This window comes from Meriones unguiculatus, chromosome 20 (genome assembly GCF_030254825.1).
Source record: "Meriones unguiculatus strain TT.TT164.6M chromosome 20, Bangor_MerUng_6.1, whole genome shotgun sequence".
Classification (NCBI taxonomy): Eukaryota; Metazoa; Chordata; class Mammalia; order Rodentia; family Muridae; genus Meriones; species Meriones unguiculatus.
In genome coordinates this window covers 21,263,589-21,283,914 of record NC_083367.1, presented here as the reverse complement: position 1 = coordinate 21,283,914, position 20,326 = coordinate 21,263,589, and the positions used below count along the sequence as shown (strand labels likewise).

Below are 20,326 nucleotides of genomic sequence, written 5' to 3'. Positions count from 1 at the left end.
CATAAGCACATGTGTTGTTAAATTGGTCAGTAAGCAAAAACTGAATGCTTGAAAAGAGATCATTGTCCCTTCCCAACAGTATCTGTCCATCCTATCCAAGAGAAACTTCCAAGTGCCAAGGACAAATGGATCCTTTGCCCATTCTTCTGAGGAATTACTGAGAAAATTCATGATTTATAAAACTTCCGTTCTAGTTATTGCTAGCAACCAGCCCACCTATATTTCTTCTTTCTTTCCTTCCATCTTTGGCGATTATTCAGAAATACATTCTCTGAGAGGTCGCCTGCACTTTCTACTGCCTGCCATTGAAAGGCCACGTTACCTAGATGGCTGAAAATTTAACAGTTACGTACTGAATGTACTAGAGGCTGACCCAATAACTACAGTCTTTGTGGTGGAAGACCACTGCTCACAAGGTCCCAGCATTTGTGACAATGACAGTCACATGGCTTCCTGACACAGAACTGAATGCCCGAGAACAATGTGCTGTTTACATCCGTTTCCAGAAACAGGTGTTTACTTACGGCAACGTTTTTCCTTTTAAAAGCTTAGGATTTAGACACGGACCCACACCCCCCTCATGTAACAACATACCTGAAAGCTTGGGCTGTGTCTTTTTCTTTTTGCTGGAAACTTTTAAGAACTCATCAATAAGCAAGTCATTAGCACAGGCTCTCTTGTCAGGGTCTGGTTCGAAACACTTCAGTATGAAGGCCTTGGCCTCGGCAGACATGGATTCTGGGATCTCCGGGTGGACCTTGAACATCCCCACCTGAAGCATAATGAAAAGTGTCCAAATCTCCTGAAGTTGTTCCCTCTCTTTCCCTCGGCCCCCTCACCTCATCCTTTTTTCTTTCTTTCATTCTCCCAGTGGTTCCCAAGGCCTCATACATCAAGCGCCCTGGCACTGGGCCGTATCCCCAGCCTGGCTGTGGCTTTTCTCCAGGTGATCTGGGATGTGCTTTCTGCAGATTGCAGGAAGCTTAGATTGTTCCTGCAGCTGAGCAACAAGGAAGGGAGAGTAGCTAGCACAAAGTGATAAGACAGTCCTTCAAACCCTGAGAACACGTTAGTACACACTGTACTAAAAAATATACATTCTGTTGACCAGAATAGCTACTGCGCCCGGCACTGTGCTGGAACTGAGCTTAATGGATCTCACTGAATCCTCTCAGCCACTCGATGAATTAAATACTGTCCCCCTTACACCGTGAGGAAAACAAGGCTTCAGGGAGAAGCATCTTGATTAGTTTCACTCAAAGCCCAAGTTCTTTCCTCCGTTGCATAATTTGTAAGTACTTCCACATCTCAAATCACCAACATAAAAAAAAAAAATACTGAGAAGCACTTTGAAATGAAAACATTTTATACCACTGTTAGAATCTCTATTAGTATTTGGGGGAGGGGAGGGAGATGCTTCACTTAAAATCACTTCACAAGCAATCCTGAGGGCCTGAGGTTTGATCCCGGGAGCCCAAGATGGAAAGAGAGAAGCTGTCTTCTGGCTTCCACATGATTGGGTCAGGGAGCGTGCACATACACTCTCACGTAATCTCTCACACACAGTAAAATTTAATGGTGTTTTCATGAATTTTGTTACATATAAATGTACTCTTTTAAATAATACATTTATAATGACTATACAGCCTTTATTCTATGTTAAAAACAACCGCAGGCGCTTTGCATCGATTAGCTCTCATATCCCTCAAAAAACTTGGCTGGAAACTTTTAAGAACTCATCAGTAAGGAAGTCACTACCACAGGCTCTCTTGTCAGGGTCTGTTTGAAAATACCTCCCGTGTTTTGTATGTGAGAGATACCGTTCTTCTCCTCACTCTGTAGCTACTGAAGATAAGGAGGTTAAATAATTTGTCCAATGTCCCAAATATCCTGGCCCTGTCGGAGCCCTCTCAGGACAGTCAGTCAGTGTCAGACAGTTACTGCAGTACGGATAAAGAACGGCACTTCAGAGCGAAGCCACAGAGAATGGCGAGAGAGCAGCAGGAGAGAAAGATGATCTTGCCTCTAGTTGTTCTTGCAGCCTTGGTCAGCACTCTGAGTTTCTGATTTTTCATTCAGTGCTGGGGTGGAGCTTAGAGCTGGTTATAGAACTGAGAGCCTCCTAGCTGCATTTTCATTTTCATAGAGGCAGTGTCCTGTCAGCTTTTCTACAGGCTTAAAGATCACACTTGGTGCAAACATGGAAGGCAGTAAGCTACAAAAGCCCCTGCGAGAAGCCGCATGCAGGCAGAGGGAAGGCTGAGCTGAGGCGGAACAGGCCGAGGGAACAGAGATGCTCAGAAGTCATTCTGCTACAGAGCAGGAATGAGCTCCGTGCCCCGGGAGACAGGGAGCCTATCTGGGAGGACTACAGGGCCTTAGGCACATCACTGCCTTGTCCAGACCTCTGATGGCCAAATCTCAGGCCTGTCTGTATCACTGCGCTCTACCCTGGGGTGGGATGGGGGTGTGTTCTCACTTCCTGGAAGTGAGTAAACAGACTAAAAAGAACAGACATATAAAAATAAGTTTGGGTTGCTTAAGATGGTAATTTACACCCTTTAAAAATGGATTCTTGAAACATCTGTAGTAGAGAAACAAGGAAAATAATTTGACTTAATTTCTAAGTAGATTTAAGTGTTGTTTTGTGAATTTTTGTATATGTGTGTATGGGTGTGTATATGCATATGCTTGTATGTGTATGTGTGTGCACACATGTGTGCATGTATGTATGTGCACAGGTGTGCAAGGTGTGCATGCATATGCATGTGTATATGCATGTGTGTGCATGAATTTGTGCAGGTGTGCATGCATGTTCGTGTATAGGCATACGTTCATGTGTGTGCATACATGTATATGTGTGCATGCATGTGTGCGTGTGTGCATGTGTATGTATGTGTTCAAATGCATGTGTGTGTGCTGAGGTGCTGTGGACTGAACCAGGAATGCTAGGAAAATGCTTTACCACAGTGAAAGATTCCCCAGACACTCAAAATGTTCTTATATGTTTCTTACATGGAAAATATCCACACTATTTCCCAAAGAGTTTAGAGCTCTGTCATTTATACTGGGCTGTGTGAAGGTTACACCGAATCTCAGTTTAGGACCGAGAAGACCAAGGCTGAGGCACAGGTGTGGACTGCAGAGTGGGAGAGCAGATGCCCTTGAACTTGGCTGTGTCTCAGCATGCGTTTCCTTAGGCCTCCTTCTGAACAAACTCTGACATTCATACATGCAGAAAACACCCATTAGCTATACAAATCCTTATGTGTTTGTGGTTAGTAAGACATGTGACCTTGAACATGGCTGCCTGTGGCTCTCCCAGTTCATAAAAGGGCGGTTTTCCAGTAGCCATTTCAATGATCGTGCAGCCCAAGGACCAGATGTCTGCAGCCTTTTCATAGCCTCGTGGTCCTTTATCGATTATTTCTGGCGCCATATACTGAAGGGTACCTGAAAATAATGCACACATAGTTCTACTTAGAAAGGAAAAGAATACTACCTAACAACCATTTCAAATCTTCTACAGAAATGCAACAATTAAAAAAATATGGTTGAGGTCTTTCTTTGAGATCCAGTTTTCTCTGTAGTTAATAAAAGTAGAATGGATTATAATGAATTATAATTATAAATATTTATTATATATTACATATATTTATATTATAATTATAATGAATTATAATGGATTTTATCAGTGTTATGATGAAATATTAGACAACATGCAACAGGTGTGGTACCAGGAAGTTTACTGAGGGCAGAGTAAAGACAATCAGAGAGAGAGCGTAGGAGAAGGGAGAAAGTGGGATGGGCAAGGGACTCCAGGAGAGAAGGTTAGAGATGGAGAGAGAAATCAAGGCAGAGAGAGCATGCAGTAACCAGTTGGTCCTTTATATCTGCTGTGCAGCTGAAGCGTCTCTGGCATCACCCCCAGTGGTGGCAGGTGATGACGTCAGGAGTGGGCTAGTTCAACGACTTGTGAACTAACAACCAGTGAAACCAAACAGTTCACCAATGGCATCTGGTTAGTGGGTGGTATATGGCTGATATACCCCTCTAAGGGATGTCTTAGAGACTGCTGACCATAGTTTTTGTTTTTTGCTCAGTATAATAGAAAATACAATATATATTTCTGCATTCAGTTCTTCCAATATATGACGACTCCCTCTATGTATACTTTTCCAGAGAAGATCTAGTTCATTTACTGATCTCTTTCAAGCTATGTAGTTTCCTATTCTCGAACCTACTATTTGACTCCTAAGTTTCCGTTTTGGAGACCAGGTGAAATAATCCAGGACAATGGCAAGTCCTGGTGTCATCAATGACGGGAACAGAATAGTAGTTATTAGCTGCAGAAATAAGGAGGTAAGAGAGATAGGCAACAGTAGTTCTGTCAGCACTAAGTAATAGTCAGGAGAGGAGACATGGTTTCTCCTCCATAGCAATAATCAGCAATAATCAATAACCATGCTCTATGTTAAAACAACAACAACTAAATCCCAAGAAATTACTGTGAGCTTTCAAAGAAATGTTTAGACATCTGAGGAGACAGATGTGCCACACGAAAGGATGTATGCATGTATTCAAACATTAAGTGACAGCCATTAGTTGTAGAAATTTTCATGTGTCAAGGGGAAAACCTGTAAGGATGGATGGCCCACTGGCACTGTGCTTGCTTAGGATGCATGTGAGCCCTAGCACAGACACAAGTGGCTGGAAGCAAGAGGCCACTCTTATTTCTTCATCATGGCAGCACCAGGATCCCGAGAGCTAAGATGAAAAATAATTCAAAAGTGTGTGGTGGATGTAATTCTGCATATTAAACACATACAACTCCTGCTGTAGATCTTCTTCAAAGATTTCAACACAGTGGTTCTCAATCTGTGGGTTGTGACCCTTCTAAGGATCGAATGACCCTTTCACAGGGGGTCACATATCAAATATTCTGCGTAGCCAATATTTATATTACAACTCACAGCAGAAGTGAAATTACAGTAACGAAGCAGCAACAAGATAATATTATGGTCGGGGGGCGGAGGGAGGTCACCACCATATGAAAAACTGTGTCAAAGGGTCGCAGCACTGGGAAGGTTGAGAACAACTGTTTTAAAGGATCAAAGGCAGATCATGAACCATGATTAAAGGCAATCCATAAGAACGGATATGAATAAACTGAAAAGGAGCGATGGGGGGTCATGCAGAGCCAGACAGCTGAAAGCGTACGGTATGGTATGGAGGGGCAGTGACGGGAACCCCTGGTCCTAGTTCTGGCCTCGTGCAGCCCAGGGAGGCCAGCACTCAACATCTTGAGGAAATGCAGGAAGCTCTGTGCCTCTGATGCTCAGTGAGCCAGACATGGGGTCTGAAAGGTCATGCCTTGTCCGACATGCGGGCCCTGGCTTTGTTTACCCTCCACCGCAGCCACTGATGCTTCTGGCTGGTGGACAGGAGGGGGCAAAAGGGGAAACAGAGAATGGGAGGCTGCACAGGCCAGGTGTGGGGCAGCAGAGCTGTGGTGCTGGTACCACGGTGACAGTCTACCCCACTTCTGGACAGACTCTGAAACTAGAACGGACAGACTTCCTTGATGGTAGGGTTACAGCATGAGAAAAAGTGGCAGCAATGGCTAGGTCTAGAGTGTCCCTCAGTAGAGATAGGGAAGAGTGTGGGTGGGGAAGGCTTGAGGAGAAGGTAATTAATTCCACTCAGCATGTTAAGTCTAGTTCAAACCTCAGATCTATTACTAAACAGTTGTGTGACCTTGGGCAAGTTATTTAAACTCTTTGAACCTTAATGTTCTCACCATAAGCTGGGATAATGATACCTCATGATTCCGGTTTATGTACGAATTTCAGAGTGAGCAGGGCACCAGGCACCCAAGCGAAGCTTGCAGCCAATGCTCCATGAATGATGGCTTTCCCCCTCAACCAAATCACAGCCAGGACTTTCCACTGCACTCACCAGAGGCAATGAGGCACCTCGGCCCCTTGAGCATCAAGCCAGGGTTACACAGGCCACAGTGTTGCCAGGACCGAGGCCTGCATGCTATGCTCTCAGCTCCGCACCAAGCTGAGCTCATTAGTCACACACTGTACATGTCACCTTCATGTGTGGCTGGTGGGGGAGTTACGGGCATAGGCCCTGGCGGGACTACTTCCCCACAATGCCTTGAGGATTAAAGACAAGTTTTCAAGATGAGAAGAAGATAGTAAGTCAGCCTCCTGCCCACAAACCACAGAAGTAGGGCTTAGCATCTCCTAGGCTACCCAGTGTGGGCAGCATCGGAATCGCCTCTTGCTGCGCTGAGAGAGAACGAGGGAGGAAACGCAAGCATGGGAGTTGCTAGTAGGTTTGAATTTATTTTAAAAATACATTTTAATATGGGTAGTCCTAAATACACTGGGTGGGGTGTGGAAAGGGGTGCTGGCTGGAGGATCAGAATGACACACAGAATCCCTCCCCTCCTCTTTCCTGCCTCTTAGACTACCAGCACGGATACAGAGCAAGCTGGGCTGAGGTCTGAAGGCCAATGACAAGAGCAGAGAGTGAGCTGACACGCCAAGCTCCATCATAACCCACCATGACCACCGGAGAGCCCTCCCTTCCCCCTCCACCATCGTCCCCCTCTGCAAACAGAGGCACTTCTACCTACCACAGGGGGTTCGGAAGTGGGGGCCTCTGGCCACTTTGCTTTATATTAAATCAGAGATTAGTCACTGACATCTTATATTTGTTTTTTAATCAATCTCTCAATTTCTGGCCCCAGCCCCCCCATCCCGTCTCTAATGATCCTGGAGAGTTAGCATAAGAACAGGGAGCACAGACAAGTTTGCAGGCCCAGGATCTGCTAAGCAGCCATCCACCTGTTCAGCTTCATCTTCCTCTCGGCTGCCTTCAACTTTTTGGAAACTGCTGTCTCTGCCCGCCCTCCCAGGGCCCTGCCTCTGAGGCAGCCCAGTCACGACACTGCCTAATTTCTCAGCCCCTTCTCTTCTGAGTGACTGAGTCACTTCCTCTTTTCTGAACTGAAATCTTAGGGTTATTTATTTTGTGTACTAGGGGAACTGATTCCTGGGAGAAAACAGACTCAGAGACAGGGCATCTGGAGCCCAGATAGGAGATGACTTGGGTATGAGTAAGAATCAAAGAGGCCGGGCTAGGGAATGTCTGTAAAAAGTAGTCTCGTGGGTGTCAGAGCGGCTGTAAGGCAGTCAGGAGAAAAAGGGACAGGAAACAACAAATTGAGAGTGAAAAGTAATCTTTGGTGGTATACGGAAGCGGACGGAGCGACTCTCAGAAATCCGAGCAGACAGAAGGGCACGTCAGCATCAGGCAATCCCAGCACTCGTGTTCGTGAGAGCACTGACCTAGCTTATCTCTCACCTTATGCTCAGGCTCAGCACTCTCGTTTTTAATTATCCAAGATCTGTATCATCAACGTAAAAACTTGCCTGTAAAAGTTTCGGTACAAGGATTTATGCCAGCAAGCCTCTTTGATGTCCCGAAGTCAGAGATCTTGAGAACACCACTGTAGGTATTAATCAATACATTGTCACCCTAGGGAAAGAATAGTCCAATCAAAATGTTATCTTTTTACTGATGTTGTTTGTGGTTGACTTAAGCCTAATTAAAAAAAAATGCCCTTAGAACAAACAATGGCATTCATACTGCGTTCTTCACTAATAGTTTATCTCAGTAGAGAATTCTTTTCAATATAGAGTTCTTGATATCATTTTTTTACAATTTATATGTTATCAGTTGTTTATAATCTGTTCAGGTCACAAGGTCAAACATGGCCCTGAGGGAGAGCTCACCACAGTTTATACTTAGCCTGGCTCACCTTTGTACAGCAGCTTTATAAATGACTTCCTTAACTTCCCAGTTACTTTCTTTTCTTCTCTGTGTTGTTTCTCACTCTCCCTGGATTACTTAGGACTATAAGCCACCAAGCAAGCAGGTGAAGCAGAGACAAACATCTACAGCACACACAGAATACTGCTGCCCATTTAAAAGCTCTTCAAAGCTGTCCTTTTTGTTCCGGCTAACACAGTCACTCCCTTTCTTCTAGGTCTCCCACAGTAATCTTTGCTCATTACCATTCTAAGTTCTTAGTCCTGAGGTATTATGTATTTATGTATTATGTATTTATGGATGTATTACCATTTACCCTTTTTGAACATGATATCTCTGCCCTTAAACTGAACATGGTTAGAATGGGCATCTTAAATCACACATGCTCAGGCACATGTACCTTCTGATATCAATACGAGTATGTATAGAAGGCTCCCCAAATAGTCTGCTCTTTGTTCAGGAGGTACACCTCAAGGCAAAACAAAACTCTCCTTGCTTCCTCTAAATAATGAAATGCCCTTCATATTTTATCTCTTGATTGTACTTTCTTACTTTGTATTCACTTTCTTGCTTTGTATTTGTTTGTTTACAAGAGGAACATACTTTAAGTAAGCCAGGTTCTATCAAAAATTCCTTAGTTTTTGCTAGTTGAAAACAGGCAGTATCCTACAGGTATAGATAGGAACAGACTTTTCTGAACAGACTTCATTGGCCCAGGAATCAACAACTGGGCCCTCATAAACTGAAAAGCTTCTGTATGGCTAAAGAAACAATCAAATGAAGAGGAAGCCCATAGAATAGGAAAGAATCATTGCCAGCTATACACATGACAGAGGATTAATATGCAGAATATATTAAGAACTCAAAAATCAAAGAGTCAAAAAAAAGGGCCAATTCATAAATGGGGTTGGGATCTGAACAGAGTTCTCCAAAGGGAAGAAATAAAAACGACTAATTTATCAAAACGACTAATTTATCAAAAGAATGTTCTTTGTCCCTAGCGATTAGGGAAATGCAAATTGAAGTAACTTTCTTACCCCAGTCAGAATGGCAAAAATCAACAGAACAGCCAACGACAAATGTTCAAAGTGCGTGGGCAGCCCTCATTCACTGTGTGGTAGGATTACAAACTGGTGTGGCCACTATAGAAAACTGTATGGAGAGTTCTCAAGAAGCTAAAAATCTACCACATGACCCAGCTACATCACGCCTAGGCACACGCCCAAAGGACCTGACACCTTATTCCCTAGATACTCTCAGCCATGATCACTGCTGGTGTCTTCATAATGGCTAGCAAACGAAACTACCTATATGTCCTTCAAGCGACATGTAGATAATAAAAATGTGGTACATATACTATGGAATACTATTTGGCTATAAAGAAAAAAAATGAAATCATGAACTTGGCGGGTAAGTGGATGGAATTAGAAAAGATGACACCGAGTGAGGTAACCCAGACTCAGGAAGATAAATGTCCCATGTTCTGTCTTATCTGTGGTCCCTTGCTTCAAGTCTTCAGATATCAGTATATAACCCGGAGAAACCACAAAAACCAGGAAAGCAAAAGGGAACCATGGAGGGTTGAAAGGAACTATGGGGAGAAATATCTGGGTACAAGTGACTTGAAGGGGAAAATGGAAAAAACGGGACACTTTTGTTTTTGTGAGACACAGTTTCTCTGTGTATCCCTGGCTGTCTTGGTAATTAGAGGTAGAGGGACATTGATCAAGGAGCAGAGAAGAAGGTAAAATAACAGCAAGGAATCTGGCGCTTTCTCAGACAACTAGGAATAGTGCTTCCTCAAGATCCAGCTATACCACTCCTAGGCATATATCCAAAAGATTCTCAAGTACACAATAAGGACATTTGCTCAACCATGTTTGTAGCAGCCTTATTTGTAATAGCCAGAAGCTGGAAACAGCCTAGATGCCGCTCAGTGGAGGAATGGATGCACAAATTGTGGTATATCTACACAATGGAATATTACTCAGCAATAAAAAACAAGGAAATCATGAAATTTGCAGGTAAATGTTAGGATCTGGAAAAGATCATCCTGAGTAAGCTATCCCAGAAGCAGAGGGATGCACACAGTATATACTCACTCATATAGACATATAATATAGGATAAACCTACTAAAATCTGTATACCTAAAGAAACTATTCAAGAGGGAGGACTCTTGCTAAAATGCTCAATTCCTATCCAGAAAGGCAAAGAGGATGGACATCAGAAGAAGGAGAAAAGAGGGAACAAGTCAGGAGCCTGACACAGAGGACCTCTGAAAAGCTCTGCCCTGCAGACTATCAATGTAGATACTGAGACTTACAGGCAACCTTTGGGCAGAGTGCAGGGAATCTTAGGAAAGAAGTGGAAAACAGTAAGATCTGGAGAGGACAGGAACTCCACAAGGAGAGCAACAGAACCAAAAAATCTGAGCACAGGGGTCTTTCCTGAGACTGCTATTCCAACCAAGGACCATGCACGGAGATAACCTAAGACCCCTGCACAGATGTAGCCCATGGCAGTTCAGTATCCAAGTGGGTTCCATTGTAATAGGAACAGGGACATGTCTCTGACATGAACTGATAGGCCTGCTCTTTAATTACCTCCCCCTGAGGGGGAAGCAGCATTACCAGGCCACAGAAGAAGACAGTTCAGCCACTCCTGATGAGACCTAATTGACTAGGATCAGAAGGAAGGAAAAGAAATCTTCCCCTATCAGTGGACTTGGGGAGGGGCATACATGCAGAGGGTGGAGGAAGGGAGGGATTGGGACGGGAGGATGGAGGGAACCACAGGGGGATACAAAGTGAGTAAAGTGTAATTAATAAAGAAAAAAAAATGACAGCAAGGATATCTGGAAAAGTCATAAGGAGTTACATTATTATCTAGCTACCAAAATTACATATAAGACATTTAAGCCTTACGTATTTATATATATATATGTATGTATATATTTATTCTTACATATATATATTCTTACACACACACACACATATATATATACATATACATATATATATATACGCATATATATATATGAAATTTCCCATCTGGACTGATAATGCTCTCCCAAAAGCCATGTACTAGCTAACAAAACCCCAGCCATCAGGCATGAAAAGCGCCCTTTTAAGTGGTGGTTCAGGGTTGCTTAAGAGACTCCAAATACATAGCTATTGCCGCTGCTGGGCTGCATCCCAGGTCAGTCTCTACTGCTGAACATACCATATACTTTGGATGCAAACATAATGGAAGCAAGCAGGTTCTGACTGTAGAGCCTCCTCCATGAGGACGAGCTTTCACTATGCCAGAAGATGCCATGCTAGTTTCCAAGGAAAGGAAGTAAACAACAGTTTCCCAGCTATGATGCCTATGAACCAAAACCACTACGGCACGGTATTCCTAAGAGTGCACAGTGGCATGCTTATTTACCGGTAAGCAACAGCTCTCTAACTGGCCTTAAGGCCCACTCAACAAGAGGGAAATCATGCCTAGTATTGGGAAGCTGGCCAGTGCAAGGGACTAGTGACATCATGGACCTTGGATGAAAACCTATATCCATCACTTTACTAAACCATCATAACTCCTAACTCCACTCTAAACATTTATCCTTATAACCACAGGAAAGTGTAGTTCTCATTTCTCTTCAAAGCAACTTCTCCTTGAAACAGACAGAGACCATCATAGACAACTACAAGTAATCAAAATGCAGAGAACAAGTGAAAGTGTGGCACACAGGCCCGAGGACACATCTACAACACAATTCCGTCACCAAAGGTTCAAGGGTCATAGCAGAAGAGGGGTCTCTTCTAGACTGTAATATCCAGAGTAGCAGAAAGTTTTCTGTGAGGCTTCCTCTCCTAGAGATGTCAGAGAAGCTGCACTCAGGAAGTCTCATCAACATGGCTGCCTAAACAAGACCTGGACAAGGACGACACCAGCAGACATGCCAACATGGAAGGGGGATCCCAGGGAGCATCAACTCTTGACAAAGAAAAAGAACTACCGGCAACTAAGAAATGCTAAGAGCAGGAGAAAAAGAAGCCTTCCCTAGGGAAGAACCCCAATTTGTTTATCCAATACCAAGAGGTCAGCTCTGAGATCAAGTAACATTATACATACTGAGCAGACTGTATTTACATACTTAGAAATATATCTCCATCCATCCATCCATCCATCCATCCATCCATCCATCCATCCATCCATCCATCCCTGTCTCTCTCAACAATTAAAAGAAACTGAGGCCATGAGTGTGACAGAGAGCAAGAGATGGTACGTTAAAAAAGGGTTAGAGAGAGAGAGAGAGAAGGGAAAATAGGGGGAAATGATGTAATAATATTACAATTTCAAAAAACCAAATTTTATGAGTTTTGAATTTTCCTTTTCGAGAAGATAATGTTCTCATTTTAGAAACTGTGTGAGGATTAATAGGCCTGGCAGCTCCTCAGGAAGAGGCCATGTTCTGCTTAGCCTGGGAGTTCTGCATATCCCCCACAGTGCTCCTGGAAAGCACCTGACTGGCAGCAAAGTCTACTGGCTTCAGCAGGTAAGGAGGCTATTCCACGTGGGAGACTACGGCATGAGCGCAACTGTGTAGAGTGGACAGGAACTGATGGTTGTGTTACTGCTCACAGTTCCTCATCCCTCATTCACAATTAACGCTCAGAATACAGCCTGACATTTCCTGATAAAATAACTACACAGGAAAGATGAATCACGGTGCACCCTACCTTTATATCCCGGTGAACTATCTGATTGTCATGAAGGTATTTTAATCCTTCTAATATCTGCTTTGTATAAAAGCCAATTGTTTGCTCATTGTCTTTTAATGGGCCCCATTTTGAACGAAGGAGAGCAGAAAGGCTTCCTGTAAAATAAGAGAAGTGGTGGGTAAAACTTAAATGAGTAAGGTCTTAAAAGCATATTAATGTGACACGAAGTTAAGCCAGGATGCAAGGCTCTTCACAGTAGGCTCGTTATCTGGGCTCAAACACAAATATGAAAGTCCCTATTCTGAAGACAGTCATAATCAACAAAGTCTAAGGAATAGGATGCTCAGTTGCTTTAACCCAAGGCATGATCACTGACGCTGAAATGGTTTCAAAATATCTTTACCATCTGCTAATAAGCATCAAGGTAATGTCATCTATTTGACTTTTCATTGAGAAATTAAGACCTGTACTCTAATAAATTCCATTCAATTTCTCTCTTCTTCCAGGCCTTAGAAACTTTCATTTTTGAAACTAAGAAAGGCTCCTCTTACCTCCTGGGACTTGCTCCATGAAGATTTTGATGAAGCCATTCTCACTGAAAGAGCCCAGATACTGGACAATGTTTTTGTGTTTCAGATGCTTGTGCAAAGCAATTTCTTCATGCAGGGGCTGAGAGTATCTGGAAGACAGGGTAAGTGTCAGTAGGCACGTTAGAGTATTAATTTAAGCAATGCACACTAAAAATGCCAGCTAAGTTGAGCCCACAGATAAAAATCAGTGACCATCTAAGGCCTTTATTTCTCCTAACTTCTGTGACATTTCAGCTGCAGCCCAGCAGGGGAAAGGTGTTAGCCACTGTTCAAGGCTCCCTGCATATATTCACTCATTTCTTTTAACTAAATGTACTGTTAGCACACCCATTTTACAGACGAGAGAAGTGATTCGCAGAGAGAATGATGACCCAACATCACAAAGGCAGTGGCAGACTTAAGACAGGGCCTGGGAGATCAGATGCTGCCCGCACAGCCTACTGTTTGTGTTAGCACTGCATCCTGTACCACCGGCTCCATCAGGGTAACGACTCCTCCACGAGGCTCTTGTTCAGGGAACCAAAATCCCCAACATCTTTAATGTTCATCCACACCTTCCCATAGGTTCACCAACTCTTCAGTAAACCACAAAGCCATTCATATCCCAGTCTCTCCCAGCCCACTCTCCCAAACCCCTCACCTTCTGTATCCACAAAGCCAGTCGTTTATCATGACTTCTGCCTGATCCTAAACAAACCTCCACACTGTCCTCCACCAGAGTTCAAAACCATGTGCTTAATGCACGCTACTGTGTCAAATCATGAAAGCGTTCTGTATTTCTGAAACAGCACCGCACTTCTGATCGTCTATGAAGTACTGTAAAGCTTATAGACTCTGAAGAGTCCTAAGATCAGTGAATACTTATTTACATATTACATAGCTTGCTGAATAATAAAATGCCAACAAATCAACTTTTAACGATTTAACTGGCTTTCATTGGAATTTGTGACAGCATCTGGTCCAAATAAGAGCTTCACTGGCCATGGCAGAACAGCCCTGGTTTGATGTGGTTTAAGCAGGAATGAGAAAACAGCATGGTGCTGAAAAGCAACTGGCTGGCCTCAGGTTATTACTCTTGCATGTGTCAGAGCAGAGGGGACTCACTTATTCTGGTGGCCTAGACTGGGTGGGCTCCTTTTTTGTAGTCTCTCTCTCTCTGCCCTCTCTCAACAGACACTCTAATATACTAAGGCATATTAAATGCTAATGTGATCCTCACTCTTGCTTCAGGAATGTTCAGATCTTCCAATGACAAATCCAACTAAACAGACTGGAGCTTTTTAGAAGGGCAATGATAAACAGTGAAATTCAGTGTTTAATAATAGGGGTTTCATGAGGCAGTACAGGGTGACTTCTAGCTCAGGCACTTACTTTATGAAGCTCTAAATTCACTTAATTGAGATAAACTCTTACTATCTGTATAATACTCCTCAGAAGGCTGACAAAAAAAAAAAAAAAAGAGGAAGGGAAGCTTGGATAGCTCCATTGATAAAGCTCCTGAGCCTGAATCTGAGAGTTCAGGGTTCAGTTCCCTGGAAATTTAAGAGTGGCTCAGACTGTAGCTTAGAATTCAAATAAAAGAAAGCATTGAGAAAGATAAAATGAAGAAAAAAAAAAAAGGAAAATCCCCTATGTCTCAGACATATTACTCTTTTATTTCCCCCTTTAAACTGCTATAGGAATCAAAGCATTCCCTTTACAGTGTATCAGCTAGAGACAGCAAGAGCTATCTGATACAGAATGAGTTAACACAAGAACTACCAATATACAGTAGTACCAATTCTTAGGTAATGAACAACTCTCGGCTGCGAAGACAAAGTTCCTTCTGGAGGGATGGGAGACACTTAGAGGCTGTTCACTGCTCTTGATATGTGTTAGTGGCACAAGATGTGTCCACTCTCTAGACTTAAGAGGATTAAGATCAACACCCTGATATAAGCAACTAACTCACTTTATCAGGAATCAAGGGCACCCTGCCTCCTGATCCTCTATTGAAAATGAGGATAAGTGCCTACATTTAAGATTAAGAGAGCTGCAAGCATCCAAACCCTATTTAAACCAAGGCTAGTTCAAAGCTTACAATACTAATCAAGAGTCCAGCTGAGCTAGGGGTAAACACTCCTCTCCAACATAGAAAACGTTCTAAGCGATCAGCAATTTTCACTAATGTAAGTGCCAAGATATAAATGAGGATGAAGTAATAGCTTTTCAGGTCAATCAATTGGGCTACATTAGGAAAATTACATATTTTTTTTACTAGCTATAAAAATATAAGAAATGATGGCATCAGAGACACCGCATACACTTAGCCTGGAAAAAACTACTAATCTGTAAGTTTCTTCAGGCTCAATTATCTGCCGTTAGTCACCTAGGCTAGTATTTTTCACTATTTTTGTTTTTGAGAAGGTGGTCTCAATATATGGTTCAGGCTAGTTGGCCTATTATGTATAGATGGAATCGTTTCTTCAAATATTCTTTCTGTCCCTCTCTTCTTTTCCCTGTGGTGACCCATTCACTATTGTCTGGTTTGTAGCTGTTGCACGGTTCTTACATATTCTGTCCCCACTTCTTTTTTGTAGCGTGTCCTTGGCTACACCCACGCAGTCTTTGGAAGCAGCTCCGGTACCTTTGCTGGGACAGGGCTCCCGACCTCCTACGGTTCTTTCCTTCTGTCCCGGGATCCCTACCTCGGAGTGTCTGTCACATCTGTCCCTGCACGCTGTCTATTTCACTCAGAAGAGTCAGCATCTTAAATCCCCAGTCTGCTAACTGCAACTTGCCAAATCTGGTTCTGGTTTTGATACTTGATAATGTTCTCCGGCACGCTTCTGCCTTTCAGCATGCCTTGGGTATCTTTTGAAAGGTAAATGTGATATTCTGGCCGAGGGAATCACAGTAAACAGGCCTTTCCTGTAGAAAGTGGTGGGCTGCGGTAAGGGCAGGGGTGGCAGGAGGGGCGAGAGTTCTCTAGCCTTGTGCCTCAGTGACTGAGGCTGCTAGGACTAACAAACGTTTCTTAGTCTCCCACTTCAGTGAGCTACAGTGCTGGGCTGGATTCTACCATGTTCTTTCCCCTCATCTGGACAGGCTGAGAATAGGCTTTAATGAACAGACACAAACACATTGTATTTTTAAGGAAGGTGTGGTAGAACATTACAGCCTAACACTCACATTCAGGGGTTGCCCGTGAGTGGGTGTGTCCCCCGGGATTTGCAACCCTCTAGACTCCTCTGCACTGCTCCTCGAGCACTTTGCTGGCCAGAGTTCAGGTTTTCCAGCCCACACTGGTTCCCATGAAGTTCCAGCCACAGTGATTTGTGATTGAGCTCGCCTCTCCATCTTTCTAGGTCAGGGAGCAGTCTCCTGTCTTCCCCGATGGAGCCTAAAAGAGCTGTTGGCTTCTCGACTTGTTCAGTGGTCTGCAGACTGGAAACCATGGCTGTGCTTCTCCATCTCCTGTTATGAACCACTTCGATCCAACAAGACCCAAGCCCAGCACGTACAGAGCCATTCTCCTTTCTGCTCCCTGAAAGCCATTCCCTTCCCACCTAGAGTCTTTTTCCCTCCTCAGCAGGTCTTGTACGAATCACTAAGTGAACAAACAAATCTGAAATGGAATTAGGAAACTCCATGATGGAGTTTCCAGACAGTTCCGACAATCAGACTATCACCAAGTATTTTCGATCATACTGTTATAACCCCAAGCACCTTAGAACAGAGCTTTAATACCAACAGTTACCATACCTGCTATCTCTCTCCGGGATTTCCTTAATAGCAATTCTGACCTGGTTGCTCAGGTCCCGACCTGCGTAGACTATCCCATAAGTGCCTTTTCCCAATACGACTCTGTCACCATTTTCATCATATTCATAGTCATACTGTAAGAGGTGATGGGAGGGACAGAAGATTGGAACATTAGTTGAAAGAGTCATTTAAAACACCATTTTAAAATTGTTTGCTTCAGGCAGGGTATTGCTATATAGCCCCCACATGATATAGATATCGTAAAAGCACAAGGAAGAGCCATTAGTGAAGAGGAAAGGGACCAGTATGTGGGAAGAGGAGGGCTGGGGTTATCCATAAAAAAATATAATGATCTAGATGATGGAATATCACAGTGAAAGCCATTATTTTGTATACTAATTAAAAATTAATAAATAAAATAGGAAAAGTTCCAAAAATATTCTTAAAAGATTAGCAACTCCTTTAAGAATAAAGTAACAGACACTGGCAAGACAAGGCAGGCAGCACGTTCTTGTTTGATAACCCATGTGGCAAAGAGCACGGAGCTTCGTAGTCCAGAGTGTGAGGGTACTTCTTCGGGAAGCCACGCACAATCTTTCCCCAACCGGGTCTCGATTCTCACCGTCTACCTGGCACTGCATCTGTCATTTGCTACCACCTCCAGCTAACCTCCTCCCTCCTATTACCAGCCTTGGGTGCTACCGGAGCTCTTCACGCACTGCCACAACAAAACCACCAAACGGGCAGGAGGAGGAGAAAAGGTGGAGGACCAAGTAGCTGGTGGTGGAAAAGAGAGCTTTACTTTGATTTTACCTTCAGTCTTACAAGATGAGGTGTTTTTGTTTGTTTGCTGGATCAAAATAAGACAGTTTATAAAGAAGAAAAAAGCGCTCTGGGGAATGGCTGTGAACTTGGGATAGACAGAAGACTCAAAAGCCCTAGGGATTTTTAAAAATGAAAAATAGAGGAAACATTTATATCCTGAGCCTCAGGCATATTGGTCAAATACAGAAACTAGATCGAAGTTAATAAGAGGTACAGAACACTTCATAGAGACCACCTCAGACCTGGAGGCAGTACATCAAAAGACACAGCACACAGATAGGCAAGACTCAAGCCCTGGACAGGAACTGCAGCCTTCAGACCTTCTGATGATGAGGCCAGGTAAGAGGAGGAACTGAAGCAGGGTGCAGGCAGGAAAGGGGGAACCTAAGGACAAGCCCCTCACTATCGACAGCTGTCTGCAGTGCAGATCTGGCAACAGATTTGCCTCATGGAATGATCTCTGCTATATGCTTTAAAAAACAAAATGATTTTCATTACATTTAAAAGCCAAAAAATTAAACATTAAATGCAGATGGGTCACTTGGTCATGAATTTTTATGTTTGTTAAAATGGCCTTGAGATACATACAGCATACCTGATAAACTTACAAAGAAAAACAGACAAAAATCCACATATCTGACCCTTTTTTTTTTTTTTTTTGAGATAGGGTCTTGCTGTGTAGCTCATTAGCCTTGGGCTCACAATTCTCCACCCTCTACTTCTTGCCTGTAGGGATAGACTGCAGGCAAGGACCACCACATCTGGTTAATTCTAACAAACAAATTTAAAGTAGAGACTCTAATGACACCGAAACTGAAAAGTATGTACATAAAGAAATAAGCTGAGAAATTTTTAAAATAAGAAAGAATAAAGCAGACTAGAAAGATTTGGAACCAAATGCAACTTTTCTAGAAACTGGGTACTAAACAGGAGACAGAAATAAATTCACACACAAACACGATACAGCAAAATGGAAAAATACCAAATAAAACACCAAAGACAGTGGAGATTATAAAAGGAAGCATGAGGCCAGGGAGATGATCAGTGAGCATGGGTACTTACAGTGGGAGCCTACGTGGCCTGAGCTTAGTCCCACGTGGTGGAAGGAGAAAACTTATGTGCAGTTGCATGTATTCTTGGCATACACACTGTGCTGGCTAGTTTTATGTCAATCTGACGCAAGCTGATGTCATCTGAGAGGAGGGAACCTCAATGAAGAAAATGCCTCCATAAGATCGGGCTGTAGGCAAGCCTGCATGGCACTTTCTTAATTAGCTACAGATGGGGGAGGGGCTAGCACATGGTGGGCGGAGCCATCCCTAGGCTGGTGGTCCCGGGTTCTATAAGAAATCAGGCTGAGCAAGCCATGAAGAGCAATCCAGCAGGCAGCACCCCTCCATGGCATCTGCCTCCAGGGTCCAGCCCTGTTTCAGTTCCTGCTCTGACTTCCTATGATGATGAACAGTAATTTGGAAGTGTAATTCAAATAAGTCCTTTCCTTCTCAACTTGCTTTTGATTGCTTCATCACAGCAATAGTAACTCTAACCAAGACATATACATACAAAATAGAGGTTAAAAGGAAGCAAGATGGTGCACTTCTCCAATCCCAGAAGTCCAAGGTCATCATCAGAAACATAAAGGGTTCAAAGGGCATCCTGAGATCTTGAGATCTTGTCTCAAATGAATAAATAAATAAAAGCAAAGATAAAAAGGACAAGTCTCCAACTAAGGATGGTAGTTAGATTCAGGGGACCCAACAGGCCATGCTGACCTCAGCTCCAAGTTGTTTCCAATAGGTTTTGAAGTCCTCCTTAAAGGCACTCGGGTCCTATCTTTTGGACAAATCACTCTGTTAGAGTGGAAGTGGACAGGACTCTGTCTCTTAGCATATGGGCCAAACTCTTGGAAGAAGGTGTCGGTTCTTTTGATGACAATGCTGAGTGTCCACTGTGAACCACTAGAGCTACATTTCAGAACCTTCCCATGTTAGGAAAGAATGCCTAAGATACAGGTGAAGCAGCCTTTCTAAAGTAGAGGATCTGAGAAGAGGGACTTGAGGGTGGGGGCGGGGCACGCCACAAGCAGCAGGGAGCATCTAGCGATCTGCCCTGACTTAGAATATGAAACAGGGATCTTGTAAAGTAAGACTAGCTCAACTCTACCACCCAAGGCATTCCAAGTCTCTACACTTAACTCCTGTGGTCTAGAATCTGGCAATGCTGTGCTGCACTGGCTGAATCCCACCAACAAAGGCCACTAACAAAGAAACTAAACTTTGCCAACGTCCCTCTCAAAGAAACAAACCTACACACGAGACTGAGATCCAATACTTAAAAGAAAAAAAAAATCACCTTCCTCACTCGATCTCCAAAATCCTGTTTCACAGTAAGAAAAACATACGCCTGCCATTAATCTACCCATGACCAGAAGTCTCTTTTTAATGAAAATGTCAGAGTTGTGGCTTAAAGTCAGATCTTCAGAATCCAGAGTTGGTGTTCTTCCCCTAACCATGTGTGATGGTTTGAATGAGAATGGCCCCCAGTGGCTCGTACATTTGCAAGCTTAGTCCCCAGTAACTGTTTAGGATGGGTTAGAAGGTAAGGCCTTG

General features: G+C 43.3%; 1 protein-coding gene across 3 annotated transcripts in view; it reads right to left on the bottom strand.

Annotated features, from left to right (window-relative positions):
* Nucleotides 1-20,326, bottom strand: part of Map3k5 (mitogen-activated protein kinase kinase kinase 5) — a 189,191-nt gene that overhangs the window by 31,257 nt on the left and 137,608 nt on the right. For all 3 annotated transcript variants that reach the window (XM_060373479.1, XM_060373477.1, XM_060373478.1), the window contains 6 exons: nucleotides 16,893-17,026; nucleotides 13,110-13,237; nucleotides 12,577-12,713; nucleotides 7,449-7,554; nucleotides 3,296-3,453; nucleotides 595-772 (listed from right to left, as the gene is read on the bottom strand). In XM_060373479.1, coding sequence (XP_060229462.1) covers nucleotides 595-772; nucleotides 3,296-3,453; nucleotides 7,449-7,554; nucleotides 12,577-12,713; nucleotides 13,110-13,237; nucleotides 16,893-17,026 — 841 coding nt within the window. The remainder of the gene's footprint in view (nucleotides 1-594; nucleotides 773-3,295; nucleotides 3,454-7,448; nucleotides 7,555-12,576; nucleotides 12,714-13,109; nucleotides 13,238-16,892; nucleotides 17,027-20,326) is intronic.